The sequence below is a fragment of the Panthera uncia genome, chromosome F1 (assembly GCF_023721935.1).
Source record: "Panthera uncia isolate 11264 chromosome F1, Puncia_PCG_1.0, whole genome shotgun sequence".
NCBI classification, from domain to species: domain Eukaryota; kingdom Metazoa; phylum Chordata; class Mammalia; order Carnivora; family Felidae; genus Panthera; species Panthera uncia.
In genome coordinates, this window is record NC_064813.1 from 62,430,002 (window position 1) to 62,451,081 (window position 21,080).

At 58.1% G+C, this 21,080-nt stretch overlaps 3 protein-coding genes across 6 annotated transcripts in view; all 3 read left to right on the top strand.

Moving 5' to 3' along the window:
- The window catches only part of ARHGAP30 (Rho GTPase activating protein 30), a 15,421-nt gene extending 7,011 nt beyond the window's left edge, over nucleotides 1-8,410 (top strand). The window contains exons 3-12 of the mRNA XM_049634660.1: nucleotides 897-1,041; nucleotides 1,949-2,031; nucleotides 2,190-2,297; nucleotides 2,861-2,988; nucleotides 3,729-3,900; nucleotides 3,979-4,082; nucleotides 4,168-4,245; nucleotides 4,795-5,196; nucleotides 6,147-6,412; nucleotides 6,504-8,410. Coding sequence (XP_049490617.1) covers nucleotides 897-1,041; nucleotides 1,949-2,031; nucleotides 2,190-2,297; nucleotides 2,861-2,988; nucleotides 3,729-3,900; nucleotides 3,979-4,082; nucleotides 4,168-4,245; nucleotides 4,795-5,196; nucleotides 6,147-6,412; nucleotides 6,504-8,138 — 3,121 coding nt within the window. The 3' untranslated portion in view covers nucleotides 8,139-8,410. The remainder of the gene's footprint in view (nucleotides 1-896; nucleotides 1,042-1,948; nucleotides 2,032-2,189; nucleotides 2,298-2,860; nucleotides 2,989-3,728; nucleotides 3,901-3,978; nucleotides 4,083-4,167; nucleotides 4,246-4,794; nucleotides 5,197-6,146; nucleotides 6,413-6,503) is intronic.
- A 1,609-nt stretch (nucleotides 8,411-10,019) lies between these two features.
- On the top strand, nucleotides 10,020-15,567 carry USF1 (upstream transcription factor 1). Of its 3 annotated transcripts, none has more exons than XM_049634662.1 (11): nucleotides 10,020-10,755; nucleotides 11,761-11,853; nucleotides 12,257-12,306; nucleotides 12,502-12,617; nucleotides 12,957-13,058; nucleotides 13,309-13,504; nucleotides 13,728-13,815; nucleotides 13,951-14,009; nucleotides 14,140-14,234; nucleotides 14,479-14,607; nucleotides 14,793-15,567. In XM_049634662.1, exons 2-11 carry the CDS (start codon nucleotides 11,846-11,848, stop codon nucleotides 14,880-14,882), a joined length of 933 nt encoding a protein of 310 aa, XP_049490619.1. In that variant the 5' UTR covers nucleotides 10,020-10,755; nucleotides 11,761-11,845; the 3' UTR covers nucleotides 14,883-15,567. The 3 variants fall into 3 exon arrangements, with proteins under 3 accessions (XP_049490619.1, XP_049490620.1, XP_049490621.1); XM_049634663.1 differs by lacking the exon at nucleotides 10,020-10,755 and adding an exon at nucleotides 10,762-10,975; XM_049634664.1 differs by lacking the exons at nucleotides 10,020-10,755; nucleotides 11,761-11,853; nucleotides 12,257-12,306 and having other exon boundaries at nucleotides 12,500-12,586.
- A 268-nt stretch (nucleotides 15,568-15,835) lies between these two features.
- TSTD1 (thiosulfate sulfurtransferase like domain containing 1) lies at nucleotides 15,836-17,199 on the top strand. 2 transcript variants are annotated; one of them, XM_049634665.1, is made up of 4 exons: nucleotides 15,836-15,943; nucleotides 16,101-16,223; nucleotides 16,746-16,919; nucleotides 17,003-17,199. In XM_049634665.1, the coding sequence occupies exons 1-4, from the start codon at nucleotides 15,868-15,870 to the stop codon at nucleotides 17,056-17,058; spliced, it is 429 nt and encodes a 142-aa protein (XP_049490622.1). In that variant the 5' UTR covers nucleotides 15,836-15,867; the 3' UTR covers nucleotides 17,059-17,199. The 2 variants fall into 2 exon arrangements, with proteins under 2 accessions (XP_049490622.1, XP_049490623.1); XM_049634666.1 differs by having other exon boundaries at nucleotides 15,845-15,943; nucleotides 16,746-16,908.
- The last annotated feature ends 3,881 nt before the right edge of the window (nucleotides 17,200-21,080 follow it).

The window sequence follows — 21,080 nt, forward strand, 5'->3', positions numbered from 1 at the left end:
TTTTTTTTTTTTTTTTTTTTAAGTTTATCCATTTACTTTTTGAGAGAGAGACAGAGAGAGAGCCCAAGTCGGGGAGGGGCAGAGAGAGAGGGAGAGAGAGAGAGAATCCAAAGCAGGCTCTGTGGTCAGTGCGCAAACCCGGACGCAGGGCTTGAACTCACCAAGCCATGAGATCACCACCTGAAGCGAAATCAACAGTCAGATGCTCAGCTGACTGAGCCACCCGGCCACCCCTCCCCCCACCTCCCCGCCTCGCTCATTTTTAAATTGGGTTATTTGTTTCCTTTGAGCTGTAAGAATTCTTCATACGGTCCAGATATTAAACGCTCCGGCAAATCTATGCTTCGCACATGTTTTCTTCCGTGCTGTGGGTTGTCCTGGCTTTCGTGACACTGTCCTCTGACGCCCAAAAGTTTGTCACGTGACGCTCCGTGTATCTGTTTGTCCTTTGGCCGCTTGTGCTTTTGGCGTCTTATCTGAGAACCTGTGGGCTGTAACCACGAAGGGTTACACTTACGTTTCCTTCTAAGATCTGCGTCCCCTCCACCTTTTCACGAGCCCAGAAGCACGTGCAGGCGCACCCCTCCACCCTTACTGGCTCAGACGCCCCCCTGCCTTGCCGCTCACCCCCCGCGGCTCCATCCCCGACGCGTCTCCCTGTGCCCGCACGCACGGGTCCCTTTCCCTACCCACCCGGCCGCCTGCACACCCCCCGGGCACCGCGACAGGTGCCCCTGCGTCTGCTGCCTCACGGACACACACGCCCCAACGTCCTCCTCCCAAGTCCCGAGCCTGCTGGCCGCTGACCCTGCCTGGACCCACCCGCACAGCCCCCGCCTCTCCCACTGCCCCCCCCACCCCCCTTCCCCCACGCCTCACACTCCGCACCTCCCCAGGCAGGAGTTTGAGGCAGAGCGGAAGCCGGACCTGCGGAGAGATGTTTACCTGCAGGACATCCATTGTGTCTCTTCCCTGTTAAAGGCCTACTTCAGGGAACTTCCAGACCCTCTGCTCACTTACCGGCTCTATGACAAGTTTGCTGTGAGTTGAGAGGCCGGGGGGGGGGGGGGGGGGGGGGGGGGGGGGGGAAGACGAGGCTGAGGGGTGATCGTCCTGGCGCCGATGTCCCAAGTGGGTGTTCACGGCCCGACAGAGTGCTGGCGATCCCGAATGACAGAGACCACATGAAAAGGAAAAGAACCCCCACCTCCCGCCAATCTCCCCCCTCTGCTCTCCGCCTGGGTTCTACGTCCCCCAGCCTCGTCCCTGCACCGTGCGTGAGCCGCAGGCCCCAAGGGAAGGAGGGGAGGCGAAGAGAAGAGGGCCCTGGGAAATCACCTGGGCCAGAGCTTCCCTCCGTGGGAGAGAAGGAGAACCCTTCTTAGACGTCAAAACTTGTCCCGGAGCGCGCCTCCACCAGCGGACTGGATGCTGGACAGCTTTTGAGTGAGGGAACCCAGGACAAAAATGCTATCTTGAGTTCAGTAGCATTTAAACAGTGAGTTGCATTTTGTCGAGCACGATAGGGTTGTAGGAGCCGGGAGCAGCGGCCCACACAGTTCAGCCCACGCCGGCCGGACCGCGTGGGCGCAGGCCTCCCTGGGCACCTCGGAATAACTCCACGGCCCCTGGAACACCCGCAGGGAGGGACCACGGAGGTATTCCTGTACCGGAGCGGCACCGGGGGAGGAGGCCAAGGCAGAGCGGCAGGGAGTTGCTCGAGGTCACAGAGCTCTGGGGTGGCAGGGCTGAGACCCAGCAGCAGGTGCCGTGGGCCCCCCGAGCTCTGGGCTCTGTCTGCTCATCGCGTGGCTTCCGAAGAGCTGGGCTGGGGGATGGGGTGGGGTGCAGCACAGGCCGTTTCCGACGGTCGGGCTCAGTGCTCCGAGGAGTCAGCAAGGGCAGCGCGGGCCGGCTGACCCGGTTCTTGAAACTTCCTCCCCACCAGGAGGCCGTGGCAGTGCAGTTGGAGCCGGAGCGTCTGATCAAGATCCTCGAGGTGCTTGGAGAACTCCCTCTCCCAAACTACAGGTGCGTGGGGTTCCTCCCTCCCCAGAGGGCCGCCCCGCGCCCCACGCAACCCTGGGGCGTCGATTTGTCTCTTCCCTTCCGGCTCCCACACCTCAATCCGACCCCGGCCCTGGGCGTCCCCTGTGTGACCCCCGGCCCACAATGACCCCCTTCTGCAGGACCCTGGAGTTCCTCACGCGGCACTTGGTGCACATGGCCTCGTTCAGTGCTCAGACCAACATGCACGCCCGCAACCTGGCCATCGTGTGGGCCCCCAACCTGCTGAGGTGGGCACATGTGCGAGCAGCCTGGGGGGGGGGGGGGATCCTGGCGGAGCCCAGCCCCCAGAGGCTGCCCCAGGAGCGGGCGTGGCTGTGGGGATGCCCTGGGGAGGGGGGTGGGGCCTCCTAGAGCCCGGTGAGAAACAGGGGGTTTCGCAATTACGTTGAGCGGGACGGGGCTTACCCACTGGACACGAGGACTTGTTCCTCTGGTGCCGTGTCCCCGAGCTCAGAGTCCCTGTTGAAGGTGTGTCGAGCGAACGTCTCGCGGTCTATTGGAGATCTGGCCTGTATATCACCCCCCGTGGTGTAAGGCAGACTATGAGAAGTCCTGAGAGTCATTATAACGAGGCACCCTCGCATGCAAAGGTTAGAGATGAATTCTGACGGGAGTTAATTCCCAGAGGGCTTCCTGAAGGAAGGCATTTGGGGCTTGCATCACGCATGTGGTTTAAGAGGTGGGGACGAGGTTAAGGGCACGCAGGGGAGGGGGGGTGGGGTATTTTTAGGGAGAATTCAGACGGGGAAGTGTGGTGGGGCTGGAGGGGAATAATTCCACGTCTCCACAGGTCTAAGGACATAGAGGCCTCGGGCTTCAACGGGACAGCAGCCTTCATGGAGGTGCGGGTGCAGTCCATCGTGGTCGAGTTTATCCTCACGCATGTGGACCAGCTCTTTGGGGGCGCTGCCCTCCCCAGTGAGTGTCCCTCCCAGCCACCACACCACCACCGGCTGTCTGGGGAGTCATGTCAGGGTCACAGGGGGCCTCAGAGGCCACCTCGTTCAGTCTCCCCGTTTTGCAGATGAGACAGCTGAGACTCACAGCTGTGGTCACATGGGGAAGATCCTGGAGAGGTGATGGCCTAGTCCGTCCTTGAGCAAACCTCTCCTGCATAGCCTGACCTTCTGATCACCATCCTGGCTCTCGGGGCCAGTGACCGATCATTCCTACCCCAGCCCGCCTGGCCGGTGGGCTGGGATCTCCTGACCCTTGTCCCCTAGGACGCCCTCTTGAGGAGCCAGACACAGAGGGTCTGTCTCCCAAGGCCTCTGAGTATATCCTTAGCCTGGCGGTCAGTTGGTGGGTGGGAGGGTGCTACAGGGAGCTGAAGCCCTCTTTCAACTCTTTTTAAAAAAAAATGTTTATTTTATTATTTATTATAATTATTTATTATTAAAAATTGTTTAATATGTATTTGTTTTTGAGAGCGAGAGAGCGAGACAGAGTGTGAGCAGGGGAGAGGCAGAGAGAGAGGGAGACACAGAATCCAAGGCAGGCTCCAGGCTCCGAGCCGTCAGCACAGAGCCCGACGCGGGGCTCGAACCCACGGACCGTGAGCTCATGACCTGAGCCGAAGTCGGATGCTCAGCCGACCGCGCCAGCCAGGCGCCCTGTCATCTCTGTTCTTGGCCGGCCAATTCCTCTTCTTTCCCTAGGTGGTGAAATGGAGAGTGGATGGCGATCACTTCCAGGGGCCCGGGCATCAGGCAGCCCCGAGGACCTTATGCCCAGGTCCCTGCCCTACAATCTGCCTAGCATCCTGCAGGCTGGTGATGGACCCCCGCAGATACGGCCCTACCACACTATCATTGAAATTGCGGAGCACAAGTAAGGTCTCCTTCCTGGCCCTCCTCCCCGACATTGACCGCCAGGCTCCAACCCCAATGATTTTTCCATTCCTTCCAGGAGGAAAGGGTCTCTGAAGGTCAGGAAGTGGAAATCTATCTTCAATCTGGGTCGCTCTGGCCATGAGACCAAGCGTAAACTTCCGCGGGGCGCTGAGGACAGAGGTGAGTCTGGAGGGACGTAGTGGGAGGGGAGTGCTCTGCTGAAGGCGAGCAGGACCCTGGCCCTACAAACATTCATGTCTTGCAGAGGACAAATCCGATAAGGGGACTTTGCGGCCAGCTAAGAGCATGGACTCACTGAGTGCTGCGGCTGGGGTCAGTGATGGTGAGTACAGGTGTGCACGTGGTGTGTGTGTGTGTGTGTGTGCGTGTGCGCGCGTGCATGAAGAGGCTGGCGAACACCTGCGTGTGCGTGTGGGTGTCTCTGCAAGGGAATAGCAGTGTTACGGATGAGACCATTGTGTGTGCACTCCTGCGTGTTTGTGTGTCTGTACACGTGGCTGTGTGCTCGCTAATTTCAAAGAAAAATATACACGTAATGCGTGCTTATTATACACCAGCCACAGTACCCGATGTTGGGTTTACAATAGTGAGTTGATCATCTGATCAACAGGTGTGTTCAAATGAGCGTCCAAAGGGGGAGAGAGCGGGGTGTGGGTTTGTGGGGGGGGGTGCAGGGACGGCCGGAGGGACGGAGTGGGGGGGTTCCTAAGTAAGTGTCACTGTGGAAGGTTCGCAGCGGTGGCCAAGGGAAGCCGGGCCCGGTGCCTTCCAGGCTGTCCTAACTCTCAGGCTTGAGAAAGCAGGGCCCGCTCTCCAGAGCCTTCCTGAGGTGTCCGGGCCCCTCTGCCGCCCTGCGCTCTCTCCCGCACAGAGCCGGAGGGGCTGGCGGGACCCAGCCATCCCCAGCCGAGCGCGTTGCTGCAGGACAGCTTGGAGAATGACTCCGTGGAGGCGGCGGAGGGTGACCGGGAGCGGGAGCCGGAGGCGCTGGGCGGCACCAACTCTGAGCCTGGCACGCCGCGGGCCGGCCGGTCGGGGATCCGCGCCGGGAGCAGCAGCCGAGCAGAGCGCTGTGCTGGAGTCCACATCTCGGACCCCTACAACGTCAACCTCCCACTGCACATCACCTCCATCCTCAACGTGCCCCCAAACATCATCTCCAACGTCTCCTTGGCCAGGCTCACCCGCGGCCTTGAGTGCCCCGCCCTACAGCCCCGGCCAAGCCCTGCCTCTGGCCCGGGTCCTGGCCCCGGCCCCGGCCCCGGCCCCCCAGGTGAGGCCCCGGGGATTTCCCAGGCCTGGGAGAAGGGACTAGAATTCCAGGCTGAAGCTCTGATGCAAGGTATCTGTCCCGAGAATGGCAGACGCCTCAGTCCTCAGGCTCTGGGTGGTCACCTTCGGCTGCCTCCCTGACTTCCAGGTTGTGGGGGGGGGGGGGGGGATCTGGTAATATTATCAGGTTCTGTGAAATCCACAGAGAGAGGACCCCCGGCAGTCTTCAGATCACTGATATACCCGAGACTGGGAGTCCGGGTCAGACTCAGACAGTAGGGATCACGGAGTACAAGGCAGGGCTGTATAATAGACGCTGGTGGTAACATAGGATTAACACCAATCGTTAACATGTATTGAAGGTTTACTGTATGCCCTGTGCTGTGTTAAGGACTTTGCAGGCATTCGCTTGTTTTCTTCTTTCGCGATCTTACGACACCGTCATTGTTGCTGTGCTTCTGTCACAGCAGCGGGACTGGAGACCTAGGTTAAGCTATTTGCCATGGAGTTAGTTCAGAGGTTCTGAAGAGTCACTGATGAGAAGTATTGAGGCAGCACAGGGCGGCGGGGAAGGACTCGGGCTACAGAGTTAAGTAGACTTGGGTTCAAAATTGGGCCGTGCCACTCACTGTTTGCGTGACCTTGGACAGACCTCTCTGGGTCTCGCTTTCCTCGTGTGTAAAATGCGGACAAATACCCTACATTATCGGGCTGTGTCGCGGGGGGAAGAAATAAGACAGCGCACTGTAAAACGTACAGGATGGTGCCTGGCACCTGGTGGGAGCGATAAGCCGGTAGGTAGGGATGCTGGTCTGAAAGCATTGGCCACGGGCCAAATCTATGCCGGGGGCGTTGGTCCCGATACGGTAGCAAGGCTAGGAAGGTCCATTTTGTAAAGGGTCAAGGCTGGTCTTGACCCGTGTGTTCCTGGGACTGCCTTTCTCTCAACAGATGAGAAGTTGGAGGCAAGTTCGGCCGCAGGTCCCCCGGCTGACTGTGGCCCGGCGGACGTGGCCCCTGCCCTGGAGGACTGCCTGTCCCAGGAGGTGCAGGATTCCTTCTCCTTCCTAGAGGACTCAAGCAGCTCAGAGCCCGAGTGGGTGGGGGTGGAAGATGGGGAGGTGGCCGAGGCAGGAACCGCAGGAGCAGCCTTCTCCCCTGGGGAGGACGACCCTGGGATGGGCTACCTAGAGGAGCTCCTGAGAGTCGGGCCTCAGGTAAGAAGGAGCTGTGCTGGGTTTGGGGTGCCGGGGAGGCCAGAGGGTGGGCAGGGCCCCCTGGTCCTGAGCCACGGTGCTATGCCCGCAGGTGGAGGAGTTCTCTGTGGAGCCGCCCCTGGATGACCTGTCTCTGGACGAGGCACAGTTTGTCCTGGCTCCCAGCTGCTGTTCCCCGGACTCTGCGGGCCCCGGGCCTGAAGGAGAAGAGGAGAGTGGGGAGGAAGTCTTCCTGAGTGCCTACGATGACCTAAGTCCCCTTTTGGGGCCCAAACACCCAAACTGGGAGGGTCCAGGGAGCCTGGAAGAAGAGGCAGCAGGATGCAGGGGACGGGGGGCTCCAGGGCAGGCTGAGGGAGAGCAGGCCTGCCGGGAAGGTGGGGAGGACCGGGAGGCTGAGCCTGAAGGCAGATGGGACGTCCCAGAGGAGGCTGAGGGGAGTCTGGAGAGCGAGGTGGAGGATGGAGAAGCAGGTGAGGGAGGAGGGAAGGCTGGGGAAAGCCAGGAGACGACGGTCAGTGTGAAGGAAGGGGGTGGGGAAGAGCCAGAGGCCAAGGAAGAGGAGTCCCGTGGTGAGCAGGAGGAGGGCAGCATGGAGGAAGCTAAGTGTGCGGTGGGAACAGGAGGAGAGCAGGGTAAAGACGAGGAGAAAGAAAGGAAGGAGGGAGGGGAAGAGGCTGAGGGAGGAGAGGAAGCCCAGGTACAAGCCAGAAGGGACCCGGAGTGCGGGGCCCAGGAAACCCAAGTTGCCGAGGGGAGCTGGGAAGCTGTACACGAACAAGCGGCTGACGGAGGCAGAGAGGATGAGGCCAAAGGACAGCAGGGGCCTGAGGACCAAGGGGCAAGAGAAGCCCAAGGAGGTGGTGAAGACGGCAGAAGCCCTGAAGCAGCAGCTGAAGGAGGAGCAGGGAAGGTCAGCGAGGGACAGGAGAGTGGGGACGGGGAGCGTGAGGGAGACCAGAGTGCTGGAGGTGACCGTGTAGAGAAGGACGCCCTTCCTGAAGGGTCACACGCAGAGCCCCTGGAGGTTGGCAGTGCCGAAGAGGGCAACCCCCAGTCCTCTGAGGCAGAACAGGCGGTCCCGCAGCCACCCCGGCCACAGGAGATGGAGCCCGGGGGGCCGCTCGGTCCAGAGGGCTGCAACCCGTGTCCCTGTCCTCTTGGCTCAGCTGGTGGTGTGGGCATGCGCCTGGCTTCCAGCCTGGTCCAGGTCCAACAGGTCCGCTCTGTGCCTGTGGTGCCCCCCAAACCACAATTTGCCAAGATGCCTAGTGCGATGTGTAGCAAGATCCACGTGGCACCTGCAAACCCATGCCCGAGGCCTGGCCGGCTTGATGGGACTCCTGGGGAAAGGGCTTGGGGGTCCCGAGCCTCCCGTTCCTCTTGGAGGAACGGGGGCAGTCTTTCTTTTGATGCTGCTGTGGCCCTGGCCCGGGACCGCCAGAGGACTGAGGCTCAGGGAATTCGGCGGACCCAGACCTGTACGGGGGGTGGGGACTACAGCCTCATCCCCAGAACCTCCCCGTGTAGTGTGATCCCTGCCTTTTCTCGGCCACTTAGCTGCCTGGAGCTCCCACCCGAAGAAGACACAGAAGGGTCTGGACACCGGAGTCGGCTTAGTCTGCCCCCCAGGGAACCCCAGCCCCCCGACCCTCTTCTGTCCCCCCAGCGCCGATCATATGCGTTTGAAACACAGGCCAACCCTGGGAGAGGTGAGGGACTGTGAGTAGGACCACAGTGCTGGGCAAAGGGGACAGTAAGTCGTCTTGAATCTCCAGATTCCCAGACCGGCTGTTTCTCCTACAGCCTGAGCGGCTGGAGTGTCCAGCACCATAGGCTTTGACCCTCCAGCTTCTCTTTTCGACTGTGGGAAGCATTGCCTCCATTGGTTTGCTTGAGCTTGTCTCAGACACAAAGCACTTATCCCTTAGGATATTCCCAAGAAAGTCACCGAGATCCTGTTACCAAGGAGCGGGGTCATTGGCCAAAGGGAACAAAGAGTAGGCAGAAAACTTAAGAGGTTTCTCGAAGTGAAGAATGAAGAGGGAACTCCAGCTAAGTTCCTGCCTCCTCTGGGGCCGTGTACTTCCCTTCATGGAAGCCCAGGGTGGAGGAGGGGAGGGTGGGGCCAGGTCAGAGGCTCTCACACATCAACACTTCCGAGTTGCCCATCCTTATTCTGCTCTTGGACCCTTGGGTACCTCCTGACTCTCCTAGCTCCAGATTAGGAGGACCATGTCAAGGAAGCTCTCTGAAGTCCTCAAAGTGTGTTGGGAGGGACTGGCTCCCTCTCCAGCATCCCCACCCTCTGCCTCCAGTCACCGTTAGGAAGAGAGATCTTCTGCAGATCTCCCTGGCTTCTCCTTTTTCCTTTGGAATAACTTCCTCCTATTTCAAGGAAGGGGAATAGCATAACTCAGGCCCTGGGACTGCTTCTGCAGACAGGCTGGGAACAGATGTTCCATCCCAGTAAGAAGCAATCTCAGAATAAAAGTTGTACTTTTATACCTACACAGCGTGAAGCCTCGTGTTTTTTTGTTTTGTTCTTTTTTTTTAACTAGAGTCTTAGGTGACGGGTATTACATTTTCATATTTGGCAAGATGTCTTCTTGCTGTTGCTGTTAGGGTGCTCTTCCTCAGTTGTTGTCATGGAGACCTGTGGCTAGAAACTAGAGCTGGGTTCATGGTGGTCAGGAAATGGGGAAGAGAAACTTTTATTTACATAATGCTCATGACCTACCAGTAAAGGCGAGGTATTCTACGAGCATAACATCTATACCCTTGATTTTACTTAGTCCGTATAACGATTCGGTAAGTTTGGTATTGGTGTCTCCATTTTACAGATGAGAGAACTGAGGCTAATTAAGCCAAAAGGCTTGCCGATGTTCTCAGCGGTAAGAAGCGGCAGAGGCAGGTTCGAGATCCGAGTTTGTCTGGCTCCAGAGGCTAAACTCTTCTGATCACACCACACTGCTCCAAATCCATTAAGAGTAGGTCTTAACTAAGAAGGAATGGGAACCAAGATCCCTCTCACAGAAACTGAGGGCCTCACAAAAACTGGAAGTTCTGGGGGGGTCTTTGGGTGAGCAACTGCTGACGCTACTACAAAGGAATATACCCAAATCTATCTTCGTCTCCAGTGGACACCAAAAAAGCGTCCCGACCCAAGATGGCCTCCCAAGTAGCCCTTGTTAAAGATGGCGCCTCCGTCCGACGTCTCTCCCTTGATCTAAGCCAACCTCCCTCCCTTCTGCCCCTAAAAACGCCTTGTCCAGCAGAAAGATGGAAGCACGCATCAGTCGTCGTTCTCCCGTTCTTGCCGAATGCCGCAAATACTCCAGTGTTACTCTCCCCGGGCCCCAGGAAGTGACTTCTTCTATGCCCCGGCGACACCCCCACCCAACCGCTCCTTTCCTCAAGCGGGAACGACCGGAAGTGGGGCCGCTCAGAGCCTGGGCGGGTCGAGAGAGACACTTCCGCCCCTCAGCAACATGGCCGCAGGCCGGGAGTGCGCATGAGCAGCCGTCCATGGAGCTCTCCGAGTCCGGAGAGGGAGAACACGGTCGGGGGAGATCGGCGGCCGAGGCGGCCTTGGCCGGTGAGTTCGGGACGGGACGCGAGCCGGGAGTCTAGGGGCTGGGTGGGCCGGCAAGGCAGGGCAGCGTGGGTTTTGTTCCCGTTTTCAGGTGGCGGACCTCCCGGGGAGGAAGCCTTTGTTTTGCGGGAGGGGGCCGAGCCCGGTTCTTTCTCTCCCGCCCCCCTTTGTGGGCCGAGCGCACTCCCCGCCCCCGAGCGCGCGCGTCCCCGCCCTCCTGCGCTGCCTGCCGCGGGGCCGGGCCCGCGGGCCCGCCGAGCCCCGCGCCCTTTCCGGGCCGCCGAGCGCAGCGCCGGGCCGCCGAGGGAGCGCGGCGGCCGCCCGGGCTCGCGGGCTCCCGGGCTCGCGGGCTCGCGCCTGCTGGCTGCGGGGCCTGCAGGGACGCGCCGCGTTCTTGGGCAAGGTCGGGCGCCCGACTTCTTCGGGACTTGGTCGTTCTCCCCTTTGTGTCCAGACGTAGCAGGGGCTCTTGCCGGGCCCTGCTGGCCCGAGCGTGCACGCCACAACATCCCGCCCGCGTTTCCGTGTCGCATCCCCTAATGCTCAGGAAATGCTTCCGGATGTCCAACTAAGATTTGAATAAGCGGCCTGACCCCGTTGCTGGGTGTCCTCCGAGGCTGCCCCTGGCTGACAGCTGTGGGCGATAGAGACGCCTCCTGTGCCCTGCCGTCTCTTCCATCGCCTCCTCCTGCAGTCAGCGCAGCAAGCCTCGGAGGGGCACTTCCTCCGTAGGTTTGGGGATGGACAGGTAGGTGGTCCCGAAACCCTGGTCCTACTTCCCCTTAGGGACTGGGATCTTCTCGCTGCGCTGCTTCCTCCGGACACTTTCGCTTTCGGTTCTTCTTTTTTTTTTTTTCTTCGCCCTTTGTTTTTGTTTGTTTGGTTGGTTGGGTTTTTTTTCTTCTCTTTTCGGTCAATACTTTCCTTCGATGCGGGCTTTTCAGTCATCCGCTGAAGATTTCCCTTGGGTAGGAGAGGTTTGGGGGACCTTTGACAAAAAAGCTTACCCTCTCGTGCGGGGATCGTTTTGTCGTTTTGTACGTGTAGCTGTATCTTTCTGGAGACGTTTGTCTTCTCCGCTCTTTGTGTTTCCTGCCCTCCGGCCGGGTGTCAGGATCCTAAGGCGGGCCACCTTGCAAATGAGTTCCTTTTCCATTGTCTCTCCTTCCCGAACCTTGAGCCTGGAGTGTTGTTTTTTTTTCCCCCCTTCTTGCTGGGATTCAGTTGATCTGGAGTTGTCATGGCAACATTTTAGCAACCCTGTTGTTCCACGGGAAGGCTTGGTGAAGAAAATAGAAGGGGCTTGTAGATGACACACTTGGACTCTAGGGTCTTGAACAGATGACACAAATCTGGACACCCCGAAACAAGAGCCCAAGGGGCTAAGCAGAATGAGGCCCAGGGGCCACGGATGTTCTTTATGGTTCAGGGAGGTTTGCCAATAGCAGTGGATTTCAGGTGTCCCCTTCCTAGATTTGAAAACAAATTTCTTGGTACAGAAATTTCTGTGGCTGAGAAGCGGGAAGAAGCATCAGTGCCCACGTGACTTGGAGTGATCGTGGAGGGCCGAGGAGCACTATTTGTAGAGTTACTTTTTCAAATACTGTAGCCCACCTCTCAGCATCAGAACAGGGGAAACTGTCCCCTGTAGATGACTGCGCTTTGTTCCTGGCTGAGTCTCATGGAGCCTGGCTTCTTGAAACAGGCTGTTCAGTTTCCTGGCCTCACCGCAAACTCCCTGATTTTCTACCAGGACTTAACACTCTGGCCTGTGAGGCGGGAGATACAAAGGCTTCCAAAGAAGGACCAGTTCCTTGGATGTGCCCCCTTACAGAGAGATGAAGGGGTGAGTGAAGAAGAGGTAGGGTCTGGGGCGGGAGGTGGGAGGCCGGGGAGGACGCACAACGGCTGAGAGCACTGGCTCTGGAGTCAGGCAGACCTAGATTCCGGTTTCAGCTCCATCACCTACTAGTGTTGTGATCTGGCTCCCCATCTACAAAACGCAAGTGACGCTGCTTAGCTCATCGTGCTGTTCTTAGTATGAGCTAAAATAACGCGTGTTCAGTGCTGAGTTCGGTGCTATGCACACACAATAAACACTCAGTAAATACCAGTTAGATTGTTATTCTAACCTAACCCGGCATCTGTTGGGAAGGCCATGGGAGTTTGGGAGCCACATGTAACTGGGTCAGTGAGCTTTTTATTCACTTCCTGCCTTATTCCCCCCGCCCCCCCCCCATCACAAACAGGCAGCAGAAAACAGCTGAAGCGGAAGAGGGGACAGTGCAGATTCAGGAAGGTGAGTGGTAGAAACAGACCTGAGACCCAGAGCCCATCGTGGCCCCTCCCTGCCCCCCTCCCCCCCCCCCCCCCCCCCCCCCGCCTCCCCTCCCACCCCCCCCCGCGGGCGCACCTCCTGTGCACCCTTGTCCTTCGTGGAACAGGGGGAGAAAGTCCATACCTCGCAGAGTTTTCCTTCGCTCTTTTAATTCAGGAGCGGTGGCAACTGGGGAGGACCCCACCAGCGTGGCCATTGCCAGCATCCAGTCAGCTGCCACCTTCCCTGACCCCAACGTCAAGTACGTCTTCCGAACTGAGAATGGGGGCCAGGTAAGGGAGGGGGCCAGGCGCCTGCAGGTGTTACCTGGGGTTGGGGTTGAGGGAGGTAATCGAACCCTCAGGGGGAGACCTGGCTTGGAGGTGGGGGTGGGGCGAAGGTGTGGACCCCTGCGGGGTGGGGAGGGGCTTGGAGGATGAGGTTTGGAGTAGGGATTGGGGGCGTGCTGACACTTCTGGGGAAAGAGGGGAGAGTGGCCGAATCTCTGTCTCTGACGCACTCTTGTTTTGGGGCATTATCTGAGAGAAGCTTTATGAGGGTCCTGGGGTCCCCAGCATTTACTCTCCTGCTCTCTCTCCCTCCCCACCGCTTCCCTTTCCTCCTGCTTCTAGGTGATGTACAGGGTGATCCAGGTGTCTGAGGGGCAGCTGGATGGCCAGACTGAGGGGACTGGCGCCATCAGTGGCTATCCTGCCACTCAGTCCATGACCCAGGTACCAGGGTACGGGCTGGGGAGGGGGCCCAGGGCTCCACGGAGGAAAATGAAGCTGAGCCCATGGGCTGGGGCTGGGGCTGGGGCTGGGGGCGGTGAGGCACCTGGGGCTGCTTTGTCCCAAGGTGCTAGGTTCTCCCTTTCTCGATATTTCTCCCTCCTTCCTCTCGGGGATAGGAGCTGTGCAGTGAGTAGTTCGGTGGGAAGTACCTGACTGTCGTTGAACTTTGTTCTCATGTTCCCTTTCCCAGGCGGTGATCCAGGGTGCATTCACCAGTGACGATACGGTTGACGCCGAGGGGACAGCTGCCGAGACGCACTACACTTACTTCCCCAGCACTGCCGTGGGCGATGGGGCCGCGGGTACCACCTCGGGGAGCACGGCCGCGGTTGTCACGACGCAGGGCTCAGAGGCACTGCTGGGGCAGGCGACCCCTCCCGGCACCGGTGAGACGTGTGAGGATGCGGCTGGAGGGACAAGGCTGGGGGCAGGGGGCCTTTCCTCATGACCCCCTAACGATCGCTAAGACCCGGGCAGGCAGTGAGTCTGAGGCTGCCCTTCCAGCAGGAGGAAGTGTGTCCTTCTTAGAGGATCCTAGGGCCTTGGCCTCAGAGCTCGATGAGGTTCCTGGTCCCACGTCCTGACAGAACCGACCCCGCATCTTCACAGGCCAATTCTTTGTGATGATGTCGCCACAAGAAGTGTTGCAGGGAGGAAGCCAGCGCTCCATTGCCCCAAGGACTCACCCTTATTCCCCGTGAGTGACCCCTGGTTCTCCTCGGCTGCCGTGGTGTTCTTGATCCCCGCCAACTCCTGTGTCGTCCCCTAACCCCACCTCCAATCTTCTCTCTCGTCCTTCCCTTACCCTGGCCGCCCTGGGCTCTGTCGTCAGGAAGTCAGAAGCTCCGCGGACCACTCGGGATGAGAAACGCAGGGCTCAGCATAATGAAGGTGGGTACTGCTTGGTGGCATCGGGGACAGCGTGGTGTCTGAGCGAGAGAGCTTGGGGAGTTGGACAGGGCCGGGGGTGGGGGGAGGGCGGTTCTCACAGAGTCGCCTTGACCTCCGCTCTGCCCCACAGTCGAACGCCGCCGCCGAGACAAGATCAACAATTGGATTGTGCAGCTGTCCAAGATCATCCCAGACTGCTCCATGGAGAGCACCAAGTCTGGCCAGGTCACGGGAGGGCCCCGGGAGTGGGCCGGATGCCTGGGTTCTGTCTCCTGGTATCGCCTGCAGAAATGGTGGCGAGGGCACCCGTGGCAGGAACCCGTGCTTCTCTCTCTCTGAGGTTCCCCGTGTCCTTGTGAAAGGTTACCCCACCGTCCTTAGGGGAAAACGAGGCCCAGGGTGTGTGTGCGCTTTAGGAAGGCCGGGCAGGGAGCACCTTAGTCCTCATTTTGTTGGCTTCTTCTTGCAGAGTAAAGGTGGGATTCTCTCCAAAGCCTGTGATTATATCCAGGAGCTTCGACAGAGTAACCACCGGTTGTCTGAGGAACTGCAAGGGCTTGACCAGCTGCAGCTGGACAATGATGTGCTTCGACAGCAGGTCAGACCCCTGTCCTCCGTACAGCCCTGCTCGACTCCAGGGCCCCCGAGCCAGTTTGGGACTCCCTCCTTTGGTTTCCATGGAGCGGGCCTCATCCTCTTCCCCTCACTAGTGGATGCCTGAAGAAGGTCAGAAAAGTGCCAGCTTTTCTATTTACTCTCCTCATCGCCTCCTTTCCGCGTCAGGTGGAAGATCTTAAAAACAAGAACCTGCTGCTTCGAGCTCAGTTGCGGCACCACGGAGTAGAGGTCGTCATTAAGAACGACAGCAACTAACTGTGGGGACTCCGGGGCTTTGGGCCCTACAGCCCCTTTCTGAGAACTACAGATAGCCCAGGAGCAGCAAGCCAACCCCGTGCCCCTTTCCTTCACTGCCCACTTCTGGCGTGGGACCAGGGGGAGTCAGAAGGCGTGGCTTTGAACTGAGGCCCTGTGACCGAGCAGCCTGCAGTGGCCTGAAACACACGCGTGGGCGGGCGCGGACAGCCTTGCCCGCCCCGCGCCATGCAGCCCCTGGGCCCTTGTGCCCCTCTTGCGCATGCATGTGCTGTCTCCGTGCTGGATACTGGACACACAGAACCGGGGGTGGGGGGAGCTTGCCCCGTGCTCGCTTAGAGTGCCAGCAGAGGGTCCGCTAACGAGTGATGCTCTGGCCTGCCCCAGGACTCTGGCGCTCTCTTCCACTGGTTCTTCCTCACCCTGGAGCTCAGATGTGCACCTGAGGACTCTGGGGAACAGGCTTTAGCGAGAAGTGGGGAAAAGGATGCTTAGCAGCGGCCGCTGCCCCCAGGAAGAGGAGATTGGCCGGCAAGCATCTAAGGCCTATGCAGAAGTCTCTGGAGCCCGGGAGAACAACAGACAGGGGCCCACTTGGGGTCTTCCCCCTTGTGGGGACGGTTTTTCTTTTACTTTCTTTTCTTTTCTTTTCTTTTTTTTTAAAGATAAAATGTTCAGAGCCACATTTCTCTCCTGGTTTTCCTTTTTGTGGGCCCCAGGGCGGAAGGGGGGGGGGGCACATTGCACTTTGCCCAGTAAGGGTTGGTCGGCCCAGGTTAGGGTGGGGTGCCACTCCCGTGTTCATGACTCTGAGTCCCGGTGCCTGGGCCAAGCCTGACCGTCCGCGCCGGGCAGTCGGGCAGTCGCAAGAATCTCGGCCGGCGGGGGTATCAGCTGTACCGCGCGCGAACAGGTGCCGAGGGGGCAGTTCGGGAGGCGGTGCCTTCGCTTCCGGTTCCGGTCCCGGCTCCGGGAGGCGGGGGAGATGCTGCGGGCACGGAGGGGGCGGCCCGGGGCCGCATTCCTGCTGCTCGCCGTCGCGGCGCGCGCCATGGCCGGAGGTACCTGCGGGGAGACGTGGGGCCTCGCCCCGACCCCCGGGAGCGCGCGGAGCCCCCGGGAGGAGGCGCGGCGGCGGGGGGCGCGGAGGTCCGCGCGCTCTCGCTCCCGGGCTGGGGCGCCGCGCTCCGCTCCAGGCTCTCGTGCCTCCCTCCTCAGCGCCCACGGTCTCGCTCCCTGAACTGCGTTCGCTCCTGGCCTCGGGCCGGGCCCGGCTCATCGATGTGAGATCTCGGGAGGAGGCGGCAGCGGGGACCATCCCGGGGGCGCTCAACATCCCGGGTATGGGGCCGAGGGGACGCCCGCGCGGGTGGCCGAGAGGCCGTGCAGGAGGGGCGTCTAGGGCGGCGTGGGGGAGGCACGGCTGCGGGGGTCCCGCCTTGCCTTAAGCCGCCCGCACCCACCCACCCACGCACCCACCCACCTCCCAACTTCCTGGAGAAACGCTGGTGGGAGGCGGATCCTGGCAGCGCAACCGGCCCTTCCAGTTTGAGCGGATCGCAGGCGGCGAGGAAGGGGCGGACCCGCTGCTCCGCGCTTGACCTCCCCGAGGCCGGGCGCCCGCCCGCCCGCCGCTCCTCCTCGCTGCAGGGGAGGTGGCCCCCGTTCAGCTGTGTGCGGCCGCCTTCCCGCGCGGGCGGGCCTGCCTCGTCCTTGAGGTTGGGGTGTGGCGTGGTCACCGGGTGTGGTTTGGGGGCGCTCCGGAGACGCGCTCGGGCCGCGGGAGCCAGTCCTGCCGGGCCCGGTGTGAACCTGAGATCGCCAGCTGCCGGCTTCCCATTCTGTCCCCTCGACTCCTCCCAGTGTCTGAGCTGGAAAGTGCCCTGCAAATGGAGCCCGCCGCTTTCCAGGCTGTGTACTCCGCCGAGAAGCCGAAGCGGGACGATGAGAATCTCATTTTCTTCTGCCAGATGGGCAAGCGGGGTTTGCAGGCCACGCAGCTGGCCCAGGGCCTTGGATACACAGGGTATGGGGGAGGTGCGCATCGCCAGCTGGGGGTGACTGGGGACTGCCTCCCGGGCCTGTCCTTCCCTCACCCCCTCCCCGTTTTGTCTCCACAGGGCTCGCAACTACGCAGGGGCCTATAGAGAATGGTTCCAGAAAGAAGGTTAGGTAGAAGGTGGCTTACTGATGGCCCCCTCTCCCTCCCCACCGCGGCCACCGTAACTGCGGGTGGTGGAGGGTCTGTCTCCCCAGCTGGCGCACTGCTTACAGTGCTCTGCGCGCAAAAGCATCAAATAAAGACCGTTTACTCGAAGCATTGGAAGCAGTTTGTCAGGTGCACTGCGAACACTCCCAATCTTAATCTAGACTTCACTTCAGCCCTGGGTCCTTCTCCAGCATTCTCTGTCCCCCACCCCCACCCCCACTCCAACCTCCCAACCCCCTGCAGTTTCCTGAGAGGATGATTCTCCTGGAACAACGGTTTTCAGCACATCAGAATCAACTGGTACCTTAAAAAAAAAAAAAAAAGTTTGGGTCCCCTTCCAGATTTGGAATCTTGGGGGTGAGACCTGGGGAGTGGTGGTTTTATGAGCCCCCGAAGTGATTTTTTTAAGTGTTGTTTACATTTCTTTTGAGAGAGAGAGCGCGGGAGCGAGAGCGGGGGTGGGGGGGTGGGGGGGGGGGTGGGAGTCCCAAGCAGGTTCCATACCAAGCATGGAGCCCAATATGGGGCTGGATCCCGCGACGCTGGGATCATGGCCCAAACCGTGAAACCAAGAGTTGGATGCTCAAACGACTGAGCCACCCAGGTGCCCCTCTCCCCCCCCTACCCACCCCCCAAGTGATTCTAATGTGCAGTCAGGGACCAGAACCACTGCTCCAGAGGGCAGCCGACTGGGGCTTGGCTTGGCCTTGCTGCCATGACTGTTCTTTCCACGTTGTCTGTGACTGCTTTTGTGCAAAATGGCGGCATTGTTGTGACAGGGACTCTATGTTCTTCCAGTCCTAACATTTTTACTATCTAGTCCTTGATGGCCATAGTTTGCCTGCCCCTGCCCCTGCCCTTCGGGTCCCCAGCCCCCACCTCACCTCCCTCCGGCTTCGTCATTGGGTTGAGGAAAGGAAAGGGCAGCTCCAGGCAGTGAGGGACTGAACAGATGTCACCCTTCATGCCTACAGGTGTGTCAAACACAGGTTACAAGTGTGAGGTTACACCAAAGACAGGCCCCAGCTTCTAGCAACACTGTCCTTTGATCCCACGCTGGACTGAACAAAATTTAATTGGTTAAGGAAAATGAGAAACACACACTTGCTGACAAAACTCAACACGGTGTGTTTGTACCTTCCCTCTGGTGCGGGGCATAGTTTGATGCATGTCCTTCCAGACCTTGCAAATATTTTCATGCCAGAGTTCTGACTTCCTAAGTTTGCTGTCTTAAAATTTTATTCCTTGAGGCGCCCGGCTGGCTTAGTCGGTAGAGCCTACAACTCTTGATCTTGGGGTTGCGAGTTTGAGCCCCACGTTGGGCGGGATGATTCCTGAAAAAAAATAAATGAAAACTTAAGAGGAGTGCCTGGATGGCTCGGTTGATTAAGCCTCCATTTCTGGATTTCGGCTCAGGTTATGATCTCCTGGTTGGTGAGTTTGAGCCCCACATCGAGCTCCGTGCTGACAGCTCAGAGCCTGCTTGGGATTCTCTCTCTGCCCCTCCCCTGTGCTCGCCCGCTTGTGCTCTCTCTCTCTCTCTCTCTCAGAATAAATAAACATATTTAGTTACAGAGAGGAAGGGAGGCAAACCCTAAGAGACTCTTAAATACTGAAAAACCTAGGGTGGAGGGGGTGGGGGAGACGGGAAAGTGGGTGATGGGCACTGAGGAGGGCACCTGTTGGGATGAGCACTGGGTGTTGTATGGAAGCCAATTGGACAATAAATTATATTTAAATAAACAATTTTTTAAAATGAAAAAAGATACAATCTTAAAAAAAATAAAAAATAAATAATACAATTCTGTTCCTTTATTGGTGGAAGAGGAAGTTGGACCCAATTTTCTGATTTTTCAAGTTTCTGGAGAAATGCCTTCAATTCCCTGCATTCCTTGCCTTCCTCTCCCTCCTTTTCTCTCCCCTTCTACCTCCTGGGCTGTCCCCAGCCCTTCTGTGTCTTATGTCACAGCCTACCGTGCACCTCCACAAAATCTGTTCTTCTGGGTTCTCCAGCTTCTCTGTCATGGCTCTCCCATTCTCCCTGGGCTAACCACAATTCCTTCCTTCCTTCCTTCCTCCCTTCCTCCCTTCCTCCATTCCTCCCTTCCTCCTTTCCTCCCCTCCCTTCCCACGCTTCCCGCCCTCCCTTTCCTTCCTTCCTTCCTTCCTTCCTTCCTTCCTTCCTTCCTTCCTCCTTCCCTTCCCTCCACTCCTTCCTTCCTACCTTCCTTCCTTTGTTCTTTTTTTCTTTTCTCTTTTCTTTCTTTCATTAACATTTACTTATTTTTGAGAGACAGAGACAGACAGTGCACCAGCGGGGGAGGGGCAAAGAAGAGAGAGGGAGACACAGAATCCGAAGCAGGCTCCAGGCTCTGAGCTGTCAGCACAGAGCCGGACTCGAGGCCCGAACCCATGAACCATGAGATCATGACCTGAGTGGGAATCAACCGACTGAGTCACGCAGGTGCCCCAACCACAGTTCATTTCTGTCCGCACTTAGCTGGACAGCGTTGGGTCTACAGATAACAATCGAAACATGTGAGTCTGGGCTAAGTTCTGGCAAATCGTCCCTCAAACACCCACCTCCCTTTGGTTTTCAGACTGCTTGGAAGGTTTTCCTGGGGTCTAATTTCCCTCCTTGTTTGACTCTCAACTGCTCTAGTGTTCTTTTTTTGCCTCCTCAAATATTGTAATTTGATTATAGCATTTCTTTCTTCCTTTTTTTTTTTTTTTTGAAGCATAATTTACCTCCAATAAAATGCACAGTTCTTAAATGTACAGTTCATTGAGTTTTGGCAAGCGTATGCTCACTTGTAACAACCACCCTGATAAGATCTAGAACACTGACATCCCCGAGGTTTTTCTGGGGCCCCTTTGCAGTCAGTTCCATCCTTAATCTTTTTCTAGGCACCATTGTCTATCTTCTATCGCCGTACACTAGTGTTTTAGCTTCCTTCTCAGCCTGCCAACCTACGTTATTTGCTTTCTTCAGTTTAGCTGATGAGGGTCAGAGAGGGCCCCGGAAGTAAACTGGCTTGCACTCCATGACCGACCATGCCCCCTGGCTTGGTCATCATGAAGAGATCTTTCCTCTTTCTCCCTCATTAACTGTTTGGTTCATAAACTTGATAAGGCTGTTCCAACCCATTCCTTTGCCCTTTAAAATTCTTCCCTTTCAGGGGCGCCTGCGTGGCTCAGTCGGTTGAGCATCCGACTTCCACTCAGGTCACGATCTCATGGTTCGTGGGTTTGAGCCTCGAGTCAGGCTCTGTGCTGACAGCTCAGAGCCTGGAGCCTGGAGCCTGCTTTGGATTCTGTGTCTCCCTCTCTCTCTCTCTCTGCCCCTCCCCAGCTCGTTCTGTGTCTCTTTCTCTCAAAAGTAAATTTAAAAAACATTAAAAGGTTGTTTTTTTGTTTTTTAATTCTTCCCTTTCCTCATAGCTAACTATTTCAACAGGTGAGGCCAGGAGCTCGAGCGGACCAGCTGTCTGTCCCCTTGCCTTCTGCCTTCCTTTCCAGACTCCACTGGGCTCCTCCCTCTCACCAAATTTTGCCCCACGTTGTATGGACCAATACCTGTGTCATATCTGTCACACTCCATTTTTGTTGTTAACTCCTCCCAGTCGGTTTGAGCTCCTTAAAGACAGAAGTGCCCCAAACGAATGCGAGTTCTCAGTGGGTATTTGTGGAGCCTCACTACCCTGCCAAGGTTCAGAATCTTCTGACTTCAGCCTTTTGGAAACACCGCTGGCTGAGCAACCTTAAAATAACATTTTTGGGTGCCCAGCTGGCTCAGTCAGTAGAGCATGCGACTTCCCGACTCAGGGTGAGGAGTTCAAGCCCCATGTTGGGTGTGCAGCTTACTTAAAACAACAAAACAACAATTGGTTCCTTGGGGTGTGTGGCTGTGGCTCAGCTGCAAGACCATGTGGCTCTTGATCCCAGGATTGTGAGTTCAAGTCCCACTTTGGGTGTAGAGATTGCTTAAA

Bases quoted from the DNA above. Each gene is read 5' to 3' on its own strand.
- USF1 (XM_049634662.1), top strand. The intron at 13,059-13,308 runs GTACCAGGGTAC...TCCCTTTCCCAG, and splicing joins CCACTCAGTCCATGACCCAG to GCGGTGATCCAGGGTGCATT. The intron at 14,608-14,792 runs GTCAGACCCCTG...TTTCCGCGTCAG, and splicing joins ATGATGTGCTTCGACAGCAG to GTGGAAGATCTTAAAAACAA.
- TSTD1 (XM_049634665.1), top strand. From the start codon at position 15,868: ATGCTGCGGGCACGGAGGGGGCGGCCCGGGGCCGCATTCCTGCTGCTC. The intron at 15,944-16,100 runs GTACCTGCGGGG...CTCCCTCCTCAG, and splicing joins GGCGCGCGCCATGGCCGGAG to CGCCCACGGTCTCGCTCCCT. The intron at 16,224-16,745 runs GTATGGGGCCGA...GACTCCTCCCAG, and splicing joins GGGGGCGCTCAACATCCCGG to TGTCTGAGCTGGAAAGTGCC.